This window comes from Pseudophryne corroboree, chromosome 4, assembly GCF_028390025.1.
Source record: "Pseudophryne corroboree isolate aPseCor3 chromosome 4, aPseCor3.hap2, whole genome shotgun sequence".
Taxonomy (NCBI): Eukaryota; Metazoa; Chordata; class Amphibia; order Anura; family Myobatrachidae; genus Pseudophryne; species Pseudophryne corroboree.
This window is the reverse complement of record NC_086447.1, coordinates 818,704,216-818,724,213: the sequence shown is the minus strand read 5'-3', so window position 1 is coordinate 818,724,213 and position 19,998 is coordinate 818,704,216. Positions and strand designations below refer to the sequence as shown.

At 46.2% G+C, this 19,998-nt stretch overlaps 1 protein-coding gene across 3 annotated transcripts in view; it reads left to right on the top strand.

Moving 5' to 3' along the window:
- Window positions 1-15,507, top strand: part of LOC134910449 (rho-associated protein kinase 2-like) — a 210,723-nt gene extending 195,216 nt beyond the window's left edge. For all 3 annotated transcript variants that reach the window (XM_063918492.1, XM_063918493.1, XM_063918494.1), the window contains 2 exons: window positions 968-1,091; window positions 13,438-15,507. In XM_063918492.1, the coding sequence (XP_063774562.1) occupies window positions 968-1,091; window positions 13,438-13,570 (257 nt within the window). In that variant the 3' untranslated portion in view covers window positions 13,571-15,507. The remainder of the gene's footprint in view (window positions 1-967; window positions 1,092-13,437) is intronic.
- Window positions 15,508-19,998: the final 4,491 nt, after the last annotated feature.

The window sequence follows — 19,998 nt, the reverse complement described above, 5'->3', positions numbered from 1 at the left end:
ACTTCTGGTCCCAGAACAACAGAACACTGATACGTCTAGTCCCAGAACAATAGAACACTGATACTTCTGGTCCTAGAATGATGGCACACTGATACTTCTGGTCCCAGAACAATAGAACACTGATACTTCCGGTCCCAGAAAAATAAAACACTGATTCTTCTGGTCCCAGAACAATAGTACACTGATATTGCTGGACCCAGATCAATGGCACGCTAATACCAAGCTAAATAGAAGTGAAGCACCACTGCTATAGGACATCGTTACCAGTCATAGAACATAGAGGACACCCCTAAGTGAGTAAGGCCCTGGGTAAAGGTGTCCTCTATATTCCTGAAGGGAAAGGTGTACATACCAGCTGAACCCAGGGCCTTACTTTCTGAGGGAGGTCCTGTATATACCAGCAGAATGCAGGGCCTTACTTCCTTAGGGGTGTCCTCTATTTCCTGAAGGGAAAGGTGAATATACCAGCAGAACCCAGGGCCTTACTCACTTAGGGGGGTCCTCTATGTTCATGGAGGGAAGAATATCCAAAATATACCAGCAGAACGCATGGCCATACTTGCTTAGGGGGGTCCTCTATGTTCCTGGAGGGAAGAGGGTTTGTAACAGCAGAACCCAGGGCTTAATTGCTTAGGGAGTTCCTCTATTTTCCTAGAGGGAAGGGTGTACATAACAGCAGAACCCAGGGCCTTTCTTGCTTCGGAGGGGTTCTCTTTGTTCCGTGAGAGAAGTGTATACATGGTCATGTGGTCTTGGTGGTGGTGTCTGCCTTCTGCCAGGAACCTCAAATTTATGATGCTTAATATACTGAGGGTCTGGTTCAGCACTACTGGCATCACTGACTATTGTATATGAAGATGATGATAATGGAATGTAACTGTGGAACCACCACATAGCCAATATTCAGCCTTATGGGCGACTTCTGGACCACACTTATTTTATGAATCTGTGTTTTGGTGTCTTTCAGACCACACATTCCCTGAGATTTGCAGTTGTGGCAGAAGCCTTCAGAATTTAAGTTCATCTTCCAATAAAAGTGCAGTGACTCAGGCAGAGGAAGCCGTGACAGTGAAAGAGATCTACAAGCAAATGTAAGAATTTACTTTAGCTTCTTCTACAGTATGTCACCAAACAAGATGGTTACAGCTCCAGTAACACTAGTTTGACACTGGCCTACAGATGGCAAAAATCAACAGAGTGTAAACTGTCTATGGTGAATAAGGAAGCCAATTAATAGCTTGGCAAAATATTAGTAAAAAAAAAATCTTTTTGAGAGGTCAAAATTTATAACATGGTAATTTGATAAAACTATATATGTATTTTTTATACCTATACTTAATCTTTTAAACATTTATGCATAATTACTGTTTGGTATACTCACTTTATAATGCACAACCCCAAATAAATAATTTTTAACTGGCACAAGTAGAAAAAAAGAAAAAATAAGAATTTACTCACCGGTAATTCTATTTCTCGTAGTCCGTAGTGGATGCTGGGACTCCGTAAGGACCATGGGGAATAGCGGCTCCGCAGGAGACTGGGCACAACTAAAAGAAAGCTTTAGACTACTGGTGTGCACTGGCTCCTCCTACTATGACCCTCCTCCAGACTTCAGTTAGGATACTGTGCCCGGAAGAGCTGACACAATAAGGAAGGATTTTGAATCCCGGGTAAGACTCATACCAGCCACACCAATCACACCGTATAACTCGTGATACAACACCCAGTTAACAGCATGATAACAACTGAGCCTCTCAACAGATGGCTCAACAATAACCCTTTAGTTAAACAATAACTATATACAAGTATTGCAGACAATCCGCACTTGGGATGGGCGCCCAGCATCCACTACGGACTACGAGAAATAGAATTACCGGTGAGTAAATTCTTATTTTCTCTGACGTCCTAAGTGGATGGTGGGACTCCGTAAGGACCATGGGGATTATACCAAAGCTCCCAAACGGGCGGGAGAGTGCGGATGACTCTGCAGCACCGAATGGGCAAACTCTAGGTCCTCCCCAGCCAGGGTGTCAAACTTATAGAATTTTGCAAACGTGTTTGACCCCGACCAAGTAGCTGCTCGGCAAAGTTGGAGAGCCGAGACCCCTCGGGCAGCCGCCCAAGAAGAGCCCACCTTCCTCGTGGAATGGGCTTTCACTGATTTAGGATGCGGCAGTCCAGCCGCAGAATGTGCAAGCTGAATCGTACTACAGATCCAGCGAGCAATAGACTGCTTTGCAGCAGGTGCACCCAACTTGTTGGGCGCATACAGGATAAATAGCGAGTCAGTTTTTCTGACTCCAGCTGTCCTGGAAACATAAATTTTCAGGGCCCTGACTACGTCCAACAACTTGGAAGCCTCCAAGTCTTTAGTAGCCGCAGGCACCACGATAGGTTGGTTCAGATGAAAGGCTGATACCACCTAAGGGAGAAATTGGGGACGAGTCCTCAATTCTGCCCTGTCCATATGGAAAATCAGATAAGGGCTTTTACAAGACAAAGCCGCCAATTCTGATACACGCCTGGCCGAAGCCAAGGCCAACAACATGACCACTTTCCACGTGAGATATTTCAATTCCACGGTCTTAAGTGGCTCAAACCAATGTGACTTTAGGAAATCCAACACCACGTTGAGATCCCAAGGTGCCACTGGAGGCACAAAAGGGGGCTGAATATGCAGCACTCCCTTAACAAAAGTTTGAACTTCAGGTAGTGAAGCCAGTTCTCTCTGGAAGAAAATCGATAGAGCCGAAATCTGGACCTTAATGGAACCCAATTTTAGGCCCATAGTCACCCCTGACTGTAGGAAGTGCAGGAAACGGCCCAGCTGAAATTCTTCCGTTGGGGCCTTCCTGGCCTCACACCACGCAACATATTTTCGCCATATGCGGTGATAATGGTTTGCGGTTACTTCTTTCCTAGCTTTAATCAGCGTAGGAATGACTTCCTCCGGGATCCGGTGTTCAACCGCCATGCCGTCAAACGCAGCCGCGGTAAGTCTTGGAACAGACAGGGCCCCTGCTGCAGCAGGTCCTGTCTGAGCGGCAGAGGCCATGGGTCCTCTGAGATCATTTCTTGAAGTTCCGGGTACCAAGCTCTTCTTGGCAATCCGGAACAATGAGTATAGTTCTTACTCCTCTTCTCCTTATTATCCTCAGTACCTTTGGTATGAGAGGAAGAGGAGGGAACACATAAACCGACCGGTACACCCACGGTGTCACTAGAGCATCCACAGCTATCGCCTGCGGGTCTCTTGACCTGGCGCAATACTTTTCTAGCTTTTTGTTTAGGCGGGACGCCATCATGTCCACCTGTGGCCTTTCCCAACGGTTTACAATCAGTTGGAAGACTTCTGGATGAAGTCCCCACTCTCCCGGGTGGAGGTCGTGCCTGCTGAGGAAGTCTGCTTCCCAGTTGTCCACTCCCGGAATGAACACTGCTGACAGTGCTAACACGTGATTTTCCGCCCATCGGAGAATCCTTGTGGCTTCTGCCATCGCCGTCCTGCTTCTCGTACCGCCCTGTCGGTTTACATGGGCGACCGCCGTGATGTTGTCTGACTGGATCAGTACCGGCTGGTTTTGAAGCATGGGTTTTGCCTGAGTTAGGGCATTGTAAATGGCCCTTAGTTCCAGAATATTTATGTGCAGGGAAGTCTCCTGACTTGACCATAGTCCTTGGAAGTTTCTTCCCTGTGTGACTGCCCCCCAGCCTCGAAGGCTGGCATCCGTGGTCACCAGGACCCAGTCCTGTATGCCGAATCTGCGGCCCTCTTGAAGATGAGCACTCTGAAGCCACCACAGCAGAGACACCCTGGTCCTTGGAGACAGGGTTATCAGCCGATGCATCTGAAGATGCGATCCGGACCACTTGTCCAACAGGTCCCACTGAAAGGTTCTCGCATGGAACCTGCCGAATGGAATTGCTTCGTAGGAAGCTACCATCTTTCCTAGGATCCGCGTGCAGTGATGCACCGACACCTGTTTTGGTTTTAGGAGGCCTCTGACTAGAGATGACAGCTCCTTGGCCTTCTCCTCCGGGAGAAACACTTTTTTCTGTTCTGTGTCCAGAACCATCCCCAGGAACAGTAGACGTGTCGTAGGGACCAGCTGTGACTTTGGAATATTTAGAATCCAGCCGTGCTGTTGTAGCACCTCCCGAGATAGTGCTACCCCGACCAACAACTGCTCCCTGGACCTCGCCTTTATCAGGAGATCGTCCAAGTACGGGATAATTAAAACTCCCTTCTTTCGAAGGAGTATCATCATTTCGGCCATTACCTTGGTAAAGACCCTCGGAGCCGTGGATAGACCGAACGGCAACGTCTGGAATTGGTAATGACAATCCTGTACCACAAATCTGAGGTACTCCTGGTGAGGATGGTAAATGGGGACATGCAGGTAAGCATCCTTGATGTCCAGTGATACCATGTAATCCCCCTCGTCCAGGCTTGCAATAACCGCCCTGAGCGATTCCATCTTGAACTTGAATTTTTTTATATATGTGTTCAAGGATTTCAAATTTAAAATGGGTCTCACCGAACCGTCCGGTTTCGGTACCACAAACATTGTGGAATAGTAACCCCGTCCTTGTTGAAGTAGGGGAACCTTTACAATCACCTGTTGTGAATACAGCTTGTGAATTTCCTGTAACACTGCCTCCCTGCCTGAGGGAGTGGTTGGTAAGGCAGATTTGAGGAAACGGCGGGGGGGAGACGTCTAGAATTCCAGCTTGTACCCCTGAGATACTACTTGAAAGATCCAGGGATCCACCCGTGAACGAGCCCACTGATTGCTGAAATATTTGAGACGGGCCCCCACCGTACCTGGCTCCGCCTGTGGAGCCCCAGCATCATGCTGTGGACTTAGAGGAAGCGGGGGAGGACTTTTGCTCCTGGGAACTGGCTGTATGCTGCAGCTTTTTCCCTCTACCTCTGCCTCTGCGCAGAAAAGACGCGCCCCTAACCCGCTTGCCCCTATTGGGCCGAAAGGACTGTACCTGATAATACGGTGCTTTCTTTGGCTGTGAGGGAACATGGGGTAAAAATGTAGACTTCCCAGCTGTTGCTGTGGAAACTAGGTCCGAGAGACCATCCCCGAACAACTCCTCACCCTTATAAGGCAGAACTTCCATGTGCCTTTTAGAATCTGCATCTCCTGTCCACTGCCGAGTCCATAACCCTCTCCTGGCAGAAATGGACATTGCACTTATTTTAGATGCCAGCCGGCAAATATCCCTCTGTGCATCCCTCATGTATAAAAGTGCGTCTTTAATATGCTCTACGGTTAGCAATATAGTGTCCCTGTCTAGGGTATCAATACTTTCCGACAGGGAGTCTGACCACGCAGCTGCAGCACTGCACATCCATGCTGAAGCAATAGCTGGTCTCAGTATAACACCTGTGTGTGTATATATAGACTTCAGGATAGCCTCCTGCTTTCTATCAGCAGATTCCTTCAGGGCGGCCGTATCCGGAGACGGTAGTGCCACCTTCTTTGACAAGCGTGTGAGCGCTTTATCCACCCTAGGGGATGTTTCCCAACGTGACCTATCCTCTGGCGGGAAAGGGTACGCCATTAGTAACCTCTTAGAAATTACCAGTTTCTTATCAGGGGAAGCTCCCGCTTCTTCACACACTTCATTTAACTCTTCAGATGGAGGAAAAGCTACTGGTAGTTTTTTCTCTCCAAACATAATACCCTTTTTTGTGGTACCGGGGGTAACATCAGAAATGTGCAACACATTTTTCATTGCCTCAATCATGTAACGTGTGGCCCTACTGAAAGTTACATTAGTCTCATCGTCGTCGACACTGGAGTCAGTATCCGTGTCGACATCTGTGTCTGCCATCTGAGGTAGCGGGCGTTTTAGAGCCCCTGATGGCTTTTGAGACGCCTGGGCAGGCACAGGCTGAGAAGCCGGCTGTCCCACATTTGGTATGTCGTCAAACCTTTTATGCAAGGAGTCGACACTGTCGCGTAATTCCTTCCACAGCACCATCCACTCAGGTGTCGACCCCGCAGGGGGTGACATCACATTTATCGGCATCTGCTCCGCCTCCACATAAGCCTCCTCATCAAACATGTCGACACAGTCGTACCGACACACCGCATACACACAGGGAATGCTCTGACAGAGGACAGGACCCCACAAAGCCCTTTGGGGAGACAGAGAGAGAGTATGCCAGCACACACCAGAGCGCTATATAACACAGGGATTCCACTATAAAGAGTGTTTTTCCCTTATAGCTGCTTATATTATATATACTGCATCTAAATTTAGTGCCCCCCCTCTCTTTTTTACCCTTATGTAGCTTGACACTGCAGGGGAGAGCCAGGGGAGAGCCAGGGAGCGTCCTTCCAGCGGAGCTGTGAGGGAAAAATGGCGCCAGTGTGCTGAGGGAGATGGCCCCGCCCCTTTTCCGGCGGACTTCTCCCGCTTTTTCTGGAATTCTGGCAGGGGTATTTTTACACCTATATAGCCTTCCTGACTATATATGGTGTAGATTTGCCAGCCAAGGTGTCTTATATTGCCCTCAGGGCGCCCCCCCCCCAGCGCCCTGCACCCATCAGTGACCGGAGTGTGAGGTGTGCATGAGGAGCAATGGCGCACAGCTGCAGTGCTGTGCGCTACCTTGTTGAAGACAGAAGTCTTCTGCAGCCGATTTTCCGGAACACTTCTTGCTTCTGGCTCTGTATGGGGGCCGGCGGCGCGGCTCCGGGAACGAACACCAAGGTCGGGTCCTGCGGTCGATCCCTCTGGAGCTAATGGTGTCCAGTAGCCTAAGAAGCCCAAACTACCACCAGTTAGGTAGGTTCGCTTCTTCTCCCCTTAGTCCCTCGTAGCAGTGAGTCTGTTGCCAGCAGATCTCACTGTAAAATAAAAAAATAAGAATTTGCTTACCGATAATTCTATTTCTCGTAGTCCGTAGTGGATGCTGGGGACTCCGTAAGGACCATGGGGAATAGCGGCTCCGCAGGAGACTGGGCACAAAAGTAAAGCTTTAGAACTACCTGGTGTGCACTGGCTCCTCCCCCTATGACCCTCCTCCAAGCCTCAGTTAGGATACTGTGCCCGGACGAGCGTACACAATAAGGAAGGATTTTGAATCCCGGGTAAGACTCATACCAGCCACACCAATCACACCATATAACTTGTGATCTAAACCCAGTTAACAGCATGATAACAGAGGAGCCTCTAGAAAAGATGGCTCACTACAGCAATAACCCGATTTTTTTGGTAACAATAACTATGTACCAGTATTGCAGACAATCCGCACTTGGGATGGGCGCCCAGCATCCACTACGGACTACGAGAAATAGAATTATCGGTAAGCAAATTCTTATTTTCTCTGACGTCCTAGTGGATGCTGGGGACTCCGTAAGGACCATGGGGATTATACCAAAGCTCCCAAACGGGCGGGAGAGTGCGGATGACTCTGCAGCACCAAATCAGAGAACTCCAGGTCCTCCTCAGCCAGGGTATCAAATTTGTAGAATTTTACAAACGTATTTGCTCCTGACCAAGTAGCTGCTCGGCAAAGTTGTAAAGCCGAGACCCCTCGGGCAGCCGCCCAAGATGAGCCCACCTTCCTTGTGGAATGGGCTTTTACAGATTTTGGCTGTGGCAGGCCTGCCACAGAATGTGCAAGCTGAATTGTACTACAAATCCAACGAGCAATAGTCTGCTTAGAAGCAGGAGCACCCAGCTTGTTTGGTGCATACAGAATAAACAGCGAGTCAGATTTTCTGACTCCAGCCGTCCTGGAAACCTATATTTCCAGGGCCCTGACAACGTCTAGCAACTTGGAGTCCTCCAAGTCCCTAGTAGCCGCAGGCACCACAATAGGTTGATTCAGGTGAAACGCTGAAAACCACCTTAGGGAGAAACTGAGGACAAGTCCTCAATTCCGCCCTGTCCGAATGGAAAATCAGATGAGGGCTTTTACAGGATAAAGCCGGGCCAATAGCATGACCACTTTCCATGTGAGATATTTTAACTCCACATATTTAAGTGGTTCAAACCAATGTGACTTTTGGAACCCAAAAACTACATTTAGATCCCAAGGTGCCACTGGAGGCACAAAAGGAGGCTGTATATACAGTACCCCTTTCACAAACGTCTGAACTTCAGGGACTGAAGCTAGTTCTTTTTGGAAGAAAATTGACAGGGCCGAAATTTGAACCTTAATGGACCCCCATTTCAGGCCCATAGACACTCCTGTTTGCAGGAAAAGTAGGAATCGACCTAGTTGAAAAATTCCTCCGTCGGGGCCTTACTGGCCTCGCACCACGCAACATATTTTCGCCAAATGCGGTGATAATGTTTTGCGGTTATATCTTTCCTGGCTTTGATCAGGATAGGAATGACTTCATCCGGAATGCCTTTCTCCTTCAGGATCCGGCGTTCAACCGCCATGCCGTCAAACGCAGCCGCGGTAAGTCTTGGAACAGACAGGGTCCTTGCTGGAGCAGGTCCCTTCTTAGAGGTAGAGGCCACGGATCCTCCGTGAGCATCTCTTGAAGTTCCGGTTACCTCTTGGCCAATCCGGAGCCACGGATATAGTGCTTACTCCTCTCCATCTTATAATTCTCAGTACCTTGGGTATGAGAGGCAGAGGAGGGAACACATACACTGACTGGTACACCCACTGTGTTACCAGAGCGTCTACAGCTATTGCCTGAGGGTCCCTTGACCTGGCGCAATACTTGTCGAGTTTTATAAACATGTGGAAGACTTCTGGGTGAAGTCCCCACTCTCCCGGGTGGAGGTCGTGTCTACTGAGGAAGTCTGCTTCCCAGTTGTCCACTCCCGGAATGAATACTGCTGACAGTGCTATCACATGATTTTCCGCCCAGCGAAGAATCCTTGCAGCTTCTGCCTTGCCCTCCTGCTTCTTGTGTCACCCTGTCTGTTTACGTGGGTGACTGCCGTGATGTTGTCCGAATGGATCAACTCCGGGTGACCTTGAAGCAGAGGTCTTGCTGAGCTTAAAGCATTGTAAATGGCCCTTAGCTTCAGGATATTTATGTGAAGTGATGTCTCCAGGCTTGACCATAAGCTCTGGAAATTCCTTCCCTGTGTGACTGCTCCCCAGCCTCGCAGGCTGGCATCCGTGGTCACCAGGACCCAGTCCTGAATGTCGAATCTGCGGCCCTCTAGAAGATGAGCACTCTGCAACCACCACAGGAGAGACACCCTTGTGCTTGGTGACAGGGTTATCCGCTGATGCATCTGAAGATGCGACCCGGACCATTTGACCAGCAGGTCCCACTGGAAAGTTCTTGCGTGGAATCTGCCGAATGGGATTGCTTCGTAGGAAGTCACCATTTTTCCCAGAACCCTTTCATTGATGTACTGAGACTTGGCTCGGTTATAGGAGGTTCCCGACTAGCTCGGATAACTCCCTGACTTTCTCCTCCGGGAGAAACACCTTTTTCTGGACTGTGTCCAGGATCATCCCTAGGAACAGAAGACGAGTCGTCGGAATCAGCTGCGATTTTGGAATATTGAGAATCCAATCGTGCTGCCGCAACACTACCTGAGATAGTGCTACACCGACCTCCAACTGTTCCCTGGATCTTACCCTTATCAGGGAATCGTCCAAGTAAGGGATAACTAAAATTCCCTTCCTTCGAAGGAGTATCATCATTTCGGCCATTACCTTGGTAAAGACCCGGGGTGCCGTGGACCATCCATACGGCAGCGTCTGAAACTGATAGTGACAGTTCTGTACCACAAACCTGAGGTACCCTTGGTGAGAAGGGTAAATTGGGACATGAAGGTAAGCATCCTTGATGTCCCGAGACATCATGTAGTCCCCTTCTTCCAGGTTCGCAATCACTGCTCTGAGTGACTCAATCTTGAATTTGAACCTCCGTATGTAAGTGTTCAAGATTTTAGATTTAGATTCGGTCTCACCGAGCCGTCCGGCTTCGGTACCACAACCGTGTGGAATAATACCCCGTTCCCTGTTGTAGGAGGGGTACCTTGATTATCACCTGCTGGGAATACAGCTTGTGAATGGCTTCCAAAACTGCCTCCCTGTCATAGAAACATAGAATTTGTCGGCAGATAAGAACCACTTGGCCCATCTAGTCTGCCCCATCTAGTCTGTCAGAGGGAGACATCGGTAAAGCCGACTTTAGGAAACGGCGAGGGGGAGACGTCTCGAATTCCAATTTGTACCCCTGAGATATCACCTGAAGGATCCAGGGGTCTAATTGCGAGTGAGCCCACTGCGCGCTGAAATTCATTGAGACGGGCCCCCACCGTGCCTGATTCTGCTTGTAAAGTCCCAGCGTCATACTGAGGGCTTGGCAGAGGCGGGAGAGGGCTTCTGTTCCTGGGAACTGGCTGATTTCTGCAGCCTTTTTCCTCTCCCTCTGTCACGGAGCAGAAATGAGGAACCTTTTGCCCGCTTGCCCACGAAAGGACTGCGCCTGATAATACGGCGTCTTCTTATGTTGAGAGGCGACCTGGGGTACAAACGTGGATTTCCCAGCTGTTGCCGTGGCCACCTCCGCCTCACCTGACCACTGTCGTGCCCATAACCCTCTACTGGCAGAAATGGACAACGCACTTAGACTTGATGCCAGTCGGCAAATATTCCGCTGTACATCACGCATATCTAGAAATGCATCTTTTAAATGCTCTATAGACAATAATATACTGTCTCTATCTAGGGTATCAATATTTTCAGTCAGGGAATCCGACCACGCCAACCCAGCACTGCACATCCAGGCAGAGGCGATTGCTGGTCGCAGTATAACACCAGTATGTGTGTAAATACATTTTAGGATACTCTCCTGCTTTCTATCAGCAGGATCCTTAAGGGCGGCCATCTCAGGAGAGGGTAGAGCCCTTGTTCTTACAAGCGTGTGAGCGCTTTATCCACCCTAGGGGGTGTTTCCCAACGCACCCTAACTTCTGGCGGGAAAGGATATAATGCCAATAACATTTTAGAAATTATCAGTTGTTATCGGGGGAAACCCACGCATCATCACACACCTCATTTAATTTCTCAGATTCAGGAAAACTACAGGTAGTTTTTCCTCACCGAACATAATACCCCTTTTTGGTGGTACTCGTATTATCAGAAATGTGTAAAACATTTTTCATTGCCTCAATCATGTAACGTGTGGCCTTACTGGAAGTCACATTTGTCTCTTCACCGTCGACACTGGAGTCAGTATCCGTGTCGGCGTCTATATCTGCCATCTGAGGTAACGGGCGCTTTAGAGCCCCTGACGGCCTATGAGACGTCTGGACAGGCACAAGCTGAGTAGCCGGCTGTCTCATGTCAACCACTGTCTTTTATACAGAGCTGACACTGTCACGTAATTCCTTCCAACAGTTCATCCACTCAGGTGTCGACCCCCTAGGGGGTGACATCACTATTACAGGCAATCTGCTCCGTCTCCACATCATTTTTCTCCTCATACATGTCGACACAAACGTACCGACACACAGCACACACACAGGGAATGCTCTGATAGAGGACAGCACCCCACTAGCCCTTTGGGGAGACAGAGGGAGAGTTTGCCAGCACACACCAGAGCGCTATATATATACAGGGATAACCTTATATAAGTGTTTTTCCCCTTATAGCTGCTGTATTTTTAATACTGCGCGTAATTAGTGCCCCCCTCTCTTTTTTAACCCTTTCTGTAGTGTAGTGACTGCAGGGGAGAGCCAGGGAGCTTCCCTCCAACGGAGCTGTGAGGGAAAATGGCGCCAGTGTGCTGAGGAGATAGGCTCCGCCCCCTTCTCGGCGGCCTTATCTCCCGTTTTTCTGTGTATTCTGGCAGGGGTTAAATTCATCCATATAGCCCAGGAGCTATATGTGTTGCATTTTTTTGCCATCCAAGGTGTTTTTATTGCGTCTCAGGGCGCCCCAGCGCCCTGCACCCTCAGTGACCGGAGTGTGAAGTGTGCTGAGAGCAATGGCGCACAGCTGCAGTGCTGTGCGCTACCTTGTTGAAGACAGGACGTCTTCTGCCGCCGATTTTCCGGACCTCTTCTATCTTCTGGCTCTGTAAGGGGGCCGGCGGCGCGGCTCTGGGACCTATCCATGGCTGGGCCTGTGATCGGTCCCTCTGGAGCTAATGTCCAGCAGCCTAAGAAGCCCAATCCACTCTGCACGCAGGTGAGTTCGCTTCTTCTCCCCTTAGTCCCTCGATGCAGTGAGCCTGTTGCCAGCAGGTCTCACTGAACATAAAAAACCTAAAACTAAACTTTTCACTAAGCAGCTCAGGAGAGCCACCTAGTGTGCACCCTTCTCGTTCGGGCACAAAAATCTAGCTGAGGCTTGGAGGAGGGTCATAGGGGGAGGAGCCAGTGCACACCAGGTAGTTCTAAAGCTTTACTTTTGTGCCCAGTCTCCTGCGGAGCCGCTATTCCCCATGGTCCTTACGGAGTCCCCAGCATCCACTAGGACGTCAGAGAAACCTAAAATATACTTTCTTTCTAGGAGCTCAGGAGAGCCCCTAGTGTGCATCCAGCTCAGCCGGGCACAAGATTCTAACTGAGGTCTGGAGGAGGGTCATAGTGGGAGGAGCCAGTGCACACCAGTAGTCTAAAGCTTTCTTTTAGTTGTGGCCAGTCTCCTGCGGAGCCGCTATTCCCCATGGTCCTTACGGAGTCCCAGCATCCACTTAGGACGTCAGAGAAAAGGTTTTTTTATTTAAAAGCTATAAATAAATATATAAAACTTTAATTTGAACCTAATTTTAAAGGCCACTACTTGCATCTAGTTCTTAAGAAACCCATGTGAGGCGTACAGTACTGTCACCCACTTACCTCTAATACAAATCTCCCTTGGTCCCCAGTAGACAATCAAATCATGGATCTCATCTATCCAACTGCTCTATCAGGCTGTGTGTGGGCACTGAAAGGTATCAGGCCATTTAAACCAGTTTGGAGGAGTTTTGCGTCATGGCAGGGGGACCCCATAACGTGTCTCCCTGTTATGGTGTAACCACCTTGGCTGATTCAGCTTGGTTCTGGTTACTGTAAAAATGAAGGGGGACCGATTTTCCAGAATAGGCTCAGAGGTCTGGGGCTGGTTGTACTTTTTTTTTTTTTTTTGGGGGGGGGGAGGATGGGGGGCCTCACGCTGACCTACTTTTACTATTTCAAATACTTTTAACCCTAAGAAGCATAATGATATGTGCAGGATTCTCCCAACCTAGACAGCCACAGTCAGGTCTATTGTTCAGGTGGGATGGACCTCGATTTTTAAGGCAGGTTTTGTTCAGTTCAAGATCAAACCGTTAGTAAATCTGGGTATCCTGTAGTCGCCAATATAAAAATATCAATGTTTTCCAATATTTGATTTTGCTCGGAAATAGTGTTTCGGTTGTTTCTTCCATTGGTTTTGCCTTTAGTAAATCTCCAATTTAGAGCACTTTTGATATTTTATTTCTATCCCTGCAGGAAGCGAGAGAGGAACCTGTTATTAGATGTCATGGTTATTATGTATGAGAGAAGATGGTTCGTGGATGAAGCTATCCCACACGTCAGGAGGGCCCTGAGAAAATGTGGAGCACTATCAGCTCATACAGAATAGAAGTGGAAAATGTGTGATATTTATTGAAGTATCCGGACTGATGTTTGGTGTCACTACCAGGGATCACTGCGCTACACTGCTGCACAGGGTCTGGAGCAGACGGTGTTAGTGGTTACATTTTTTGCAGGAGTTTATACAATCCTAAAAATACAGTGTTGCTCTTCTGTATTTTTGTGAGACTAAATGGAACAATTTCCTTGATTATGTACTAAAATGTATAGTACCAGTTATACAATGGCTATTAACAGTTACTAAAATAGGGTCTGCTTAGGGCATAACGGAGCCCTGATCCAGCACTGCATAACCATACTATGTGGTGACTGAAGAAACCAATACATTAATATTTAAACCTAACGTCTGACTTTGGGACTAGATCACTAAAGGCAAAATACAATGCTTATGTTCTACATTTCTGTATACGTGCAGAAGAAAGTATAGGTACAGCTGTCTCTACAGAAAGATTTTCTTTGATTTTTGTACATATCTGTATTTTTTACTGTGAGCGCAAGATGCGCGCGTTCTACTCAGCGAAGAGAAAAATTAAACAACTGTAAAGCGCAATGGAATATGCTGGTGCTGTATAAGCAAATAATACTAATAATGCATTACATATACAGGGTGAACTAAAAGTAGGTGGACAGTTGATGGAATAGAGTTTGTGTGGATTGAAAGGTAGACTTCAAAGCTGTATAAATAGTGATGGACAGCAGTTTGAGAACCTGCGTTGATAAAATAGGTGATAAAAATTTGAGTGCTTTGGTATTGTATTAGTAAATATAATTGTATATGTAATCTCAAAGTATATGTTATCATTTACTGTCCACCTACTTTTGGTTCACTATATATTGTAACACTGTAGGGGTGCAAGGCGCCTTTTCCTGGGGAATATGGTAGCACGCAGCAGCTGAGGAACAACACAAGTCCAGTTTCTGGTACAACTGACCCCGGCCAGTTTTATTGAAACAGAAAATAAAACAAACCCCAAAATAAAAATACCTTGCCTGTCCGGCACTAACTAAACATAAGATATTCCTAACTGTCACTAAACAAAACACAGAGTTCTTCAGTACATACTGTATAGCTTACTTGCATCAGAAAGCGTGTCTCTCACACACAGATCCCTCAGCCTTCCCAGGCAGTCTGCCCATACTAATCAGGTTAGCAGCACTATAAACACACTTACACAGCTGAAACCCTGATTAGCCCTCTGTGAGGCCAAAGACCCGAACTGGGCCCAATGTCTAGAACTCGCCTTATCTCTCTCTCAGAGCCTTTACCCAGCTTTTACAGCAAACTGAAAAGGTTCAGACAAAACAAAAAGCATTTTTCCTAGAAGTTAACATTTTCTAAAACATGTAAGACAAGAACCTGGGACAAATATACCTGCCCTCAAACACTATCCCAGTGTTCTTGTCACAATATATACACCTAAGGGCCTAAATGAACAGTCGGGGATCTATGCATGTATCTGACTAGGGTTCTGCTTTTCCTCCTTATCCTTATTTTATTGTCTTACTGTTCAACAATGTTTTATAAAAATTTTGTAAGCTGTATTAATATGTCATCTTGGAAATTTACAGTTATGCATCCTCCTGTAAACTTCATTGTATTCCGTTTTTCTATATGTTTGTTTTGTTAGGCGGCTATGGCAACGGGCAGCGGTTGATGACGTCCTTTGTGGACGACGTCCCTCTGATTTCCGGATGCCGCCGTCAACACGTGGGTTACCTGGGGTATAAGGTGAGATGGTTTTTCATTGTATGTTGTGCCTGACGATGAGGGAATAAATCCTTTGAAACGTTGCTATACTTCTGCTTCTGTGCGTATTATTGACTGAGTGCCGTGGATGATTTCTTTGGATATATTGGTGTATTGCCTGTGCACCTACCGCTGGCACCGGGACTTTTTACTCTTATCTACAACAGGTGTGCTGTCCGTCTCCATGTATATTGGTGTTTCAACTTGGCAGTAAGTTGTTTCACACTGGATGTTGCACCCTGTATATTTTTGATGTTTATACCTTCTGGTACCGGGCTTATCTGTGCTTGAGGACTGTGCTACGTCCATATGATGGCTGAGGGTACAAGTGGAGGGGAGGATGCATTCCTTGATTCGGTGAATATATCACGGATTACACAGGGTTCAGCCCTGTCGTTTTCAGATTCAGAGGCTGAGCAGATTCTCTTTAAAGATGCAGCTCGTGATGACATGGAATTTAAATCCAAGGATCATTTGTACCATGATTGGATCAAGTTGAAGCAGCGTGAGATAGACTTTTATTATCATGGATTGACTTTAAGTGACTATTATAAACAGAAACAGATTCCTCGTGGGTTTCGGGCAAAGAATTGCCCTACGATTGGTCGTCACAGCAGTGTTTTTTGCAAACGTTGGATAGCTGTGCTTAATAAGTGCAGCTATGATTTGATGCTTTTGGTGATTGAGGAAGCAAATAAAGAGCTGACTCTGGTACGTGAGAAGATTAATGCCTTTGAGACCCTACATAAATCTACTTTTATTGAAGATACCACTACTGATTGGCTTGATAAACTTGGCAAAACAACTGGCGATTTATAAACGTGATCTGGTGCACTTTAAAAAACAAAAGCTTGACAAAGTCACTCTTGATTACGATCAGAATAGAGTCTACAGCTGGATCAGTGGTAATTTCAACACGACTGCACAGACACAGCGCTACACGCACCGACATAATCGTCCTCTTTTCCAATCTGATACTGCGACCACTAGTGATTCTGACTTGAATGGTGATAACTTTAATCGTGACAGGTCTTATGCACCTTTAGGGGTTCGCACTCGTTACCGGATAAAAAATCCCCGCAGCGACCGACACGCAGGGGTGGGCAGAGGACGAGGTCGCGGTCGTGGAAAAAGAGGCAGGCCCCCGCTACCCAACAGATAGTAGTCAATCTGTCTAATAGGATATTAACTGATCTAGAACTGAAGGTGTTAAACCGCGGACTTTCATTTGTGCCCACTTGTCGATTCGACAGCTTCAAGTGGGAAATTGAGAAATATTCATTAAATCGTCAATTACGCTTGCATGAACACTTTAATGGTTCAGGGGTGACCCGATCGGTTCTAGAAAGGGCTTCTACGGTACCGCCACAATTGCGGAAATTACTACCCCGATCTACCTTTGAACCATTCACGAATAATTCTTCTATTAAGACTTTCTCCCGTATGCTTGATTCTGATATTAATAAAGATGTTTTGCAGTATCATGAAGCTATGTACAATAATTTATCTTTTGGTGAATTTGAGGCTTTAAAGTGTATTGCTAGCTATGATGATATAACAATTCGCCCCGCTGACAAAGGCGGGGCAATTGTTATACAGGATTTAAAACAGTATCGTGATGAGATCAATCGACAATTAGCCGACACTAGAGTTTATAGATGTCTAGATGGGGATCCGACTGATGTTTTTGTTGCTAGATTATCTTCTAAACTTTTGTCGGCTGTAAATGAGGGGGTTATAGATCAATCATTGGCTGATGCACTTTGTCCCAAATCCCCCAAGGTGCCATTGATCTATACCCTCCCCAAAATTCATAAGGATTTGACTAACCCGCCTGGTCGCCCTATTATTTCCGCACGTGGATCTTTGTTTCAGAACTGCTCTGTTTATTTAGATTCTTTGTTACAACCATGCATTACTAATCATGTTAATTATTTATCTGACACGACTGCTTTCTTGAACAAATTAGGTGAGATTCATGTCCCAGCCGGTAGTTGGCTCTGCAGTGCCGACATAACTAGTCTGTACACTGTGATTCCTAATGAGGATGGTATTAGGGCAGTCAGACAGTTAATTTCTGAACATGAGTTATATGTAGGCCCTAACGTTGACTTTATTTGTGACATTCTTGAGATGATCTTAACTCATAATTATTTTTACTTTGATGGTCATTTTTATCTGCAGGTGTCCGGCGTAGCGATGGGGTCGAATGTGGCCCCGTCGTACGCCAATGCCTATATGTTTGTTATGGAAAAACAATTTTTTTTCTCTAAACCCGCAGTATTTGATAACATCTTATTTTTTGGTCGCTATATTGACGACTTGTTCATTATTTGGACTGGTTCCAAATATGCTTTTGATCATCTCATGAGGGTGCACAATGCGTTGGATTGCCCTATCAAATTTACTTATAATATCGATCAGAGTAGTGTACATTTCTTGGATGTTACTGTTGAACTCTGTGGTAACCGGCTTGTTACTTCCCTATTTAAAAAAACCACCGATAGGAATTCAATATTACATGCAGGTAGTTTTCATCCGAAACCACTTAAATATGGTTTGCCATACTCTCAATTTATTAGAGTTTGCCGGATCTGTTGTGACACCCAAACTGCAGTTGTGAGTATTGATAAGATGATTTCTGACTTTTTGGCGAGGGGGTATAACTATAATATGCTCATCAAAGCAAAAAATAAAGCACTTAGAATACCCCGTTCTGCTTTACTGAAACCTAAAGACACTAAGAGTTCGGCTTCTAAAATGCCATGGGTGACACACTTTAATACATCTAGTCAGATCATTAAACAATCCAGTAAAAAACTCTGGCCCATTGTTAAGTCCGATAAATCCCTTAATCTGTCTGAAACTAACCTAATGAACTGTTACACTAGAGGTCGGAACATCCGCGACCTCGTTGTTAAGACTGACATAACCTCTCAACGGGTTAATACATCTGACTCTGGATTCTTGGGTCGTAAAGCGGGATGTTATAAGTGTTTAAATTGTACGACCTGTCGTTCCCTTGTAGCTAGTACTACATTTAATCATCCCCATAGTGGCCATAAAATTGCCATTATGCATCGTGTCACCTGTACCACTCGTTATATAGTTTATCTTTTAACATGTCCGTGCGGCTTAAGTTATGTCGGAAAAACGGAACGAACCTTGCGGGAGCGTATGGCTGCACACAGGTATGCCATTCGCAATGCCTTTTTGAAGAAGCAGAGTGATCAGCCTGTTGCCAGGCATTTTTTGAATGCGGGCCACAGTCTGGCCACTCTCCGTTATATTATAATTGACCATATCCCCCCTGACGTGAGAGGAGGTGACCGGTCACTAAAATTACTTAGGTGTGAGGCCAGATGTATTCATCGGCTACAGACTTTAGCACCAAAGGGCCTGAATGAACAGTCGGGGATCTATGCATGTATCTGACTAGGGTACTGCTTTTCCTCCTTATCCTTATTTTATTGTCTTACTGTTCAACAATGTTTTATAAAAATTTTGTAAGCTGTATTAATATGTCATCTTGGAAATTTACAGTTATGCATCCTCCTGTAAACTTCATTGTATTCCGTTTTTCTATATGTTTGTTTTGTTAGGCGGCTATGGCAACGGGCAGCGGTTGATGACGTCCTTTGTGGACGACGTCCCTCTGATTTCCGGATGCCGCCGTCAACACGTGGGTTACCTGGGGTATAAGGTGAGATGGTTTTTCATTGTATGTTGTGCCTGACGATGAGGGAATAAATCCTTCGAAACGTTGCTATACTTCTGCTTCTGTGCGTATTATTGACTGAGTGCCGTGGATGATTTCTTTGGATATATTGGTGTATTGCCTGTGCACCTACCGCTGGCACCGGGACTTTTTACTCTTATCTACAACAGGTGTGCTGTCCGTCTCCATGTATATATATACATACATATTAAAAGCGCTAGGGGGTTCTTGGGTGTGGCAGATAATACTCCTTTATATATGTCCAATGACTTCAATAATACCTATCTCTTAATATTCCTTTTGGTAATATACCCAATGGAGAAGATTTGTGATAAAGTCTTCTAGATATTACACAGAGATCTTTATACCAGAGTTCACCCAATTACACAATCACTATAACATTCCTTTATACATTTGAATGTTTGAAAAATCAATAAAATCCACAAATCAGCCTTATTAAGAGCACATGTGGCCATGTTATAGGTTTGCTATTGTCTCGCCTTAGGGGTATAAGTTCAAGAACACAAAGTCATCAACCTTTGGGTCACAGTAGCCTTGTCCACCCTCTGACCCAAAGGTTGACAAAGGTCCGTGTGGGGGCCGAAATGTTGATATGATCTGATATTCCCCTATTTCAATGAACCTTAATTTCTGTGTATAAGCCTAGTGAGGACACCCTCCATTCATGTCTATGTGTTTGGAGCCTAATAGCCCCTACATGGGTAGCTACCCCAGCAAGTTTCTTTATATGGCATGACTGTGCACCATATAGGAGTATGTGTGTGTATATATATATATATATATATATATATATATATATCCACGCTTTCTTAATGGAGCTATATTGCCCCCTTGGGAAATAAGTAGACGGGACTCCTTGCTTGATGCAAAATATATATACTGTAGGGCCTAGTTCAGTAAGGGTGATCCTTACTTCAGTTTCCCCATAATT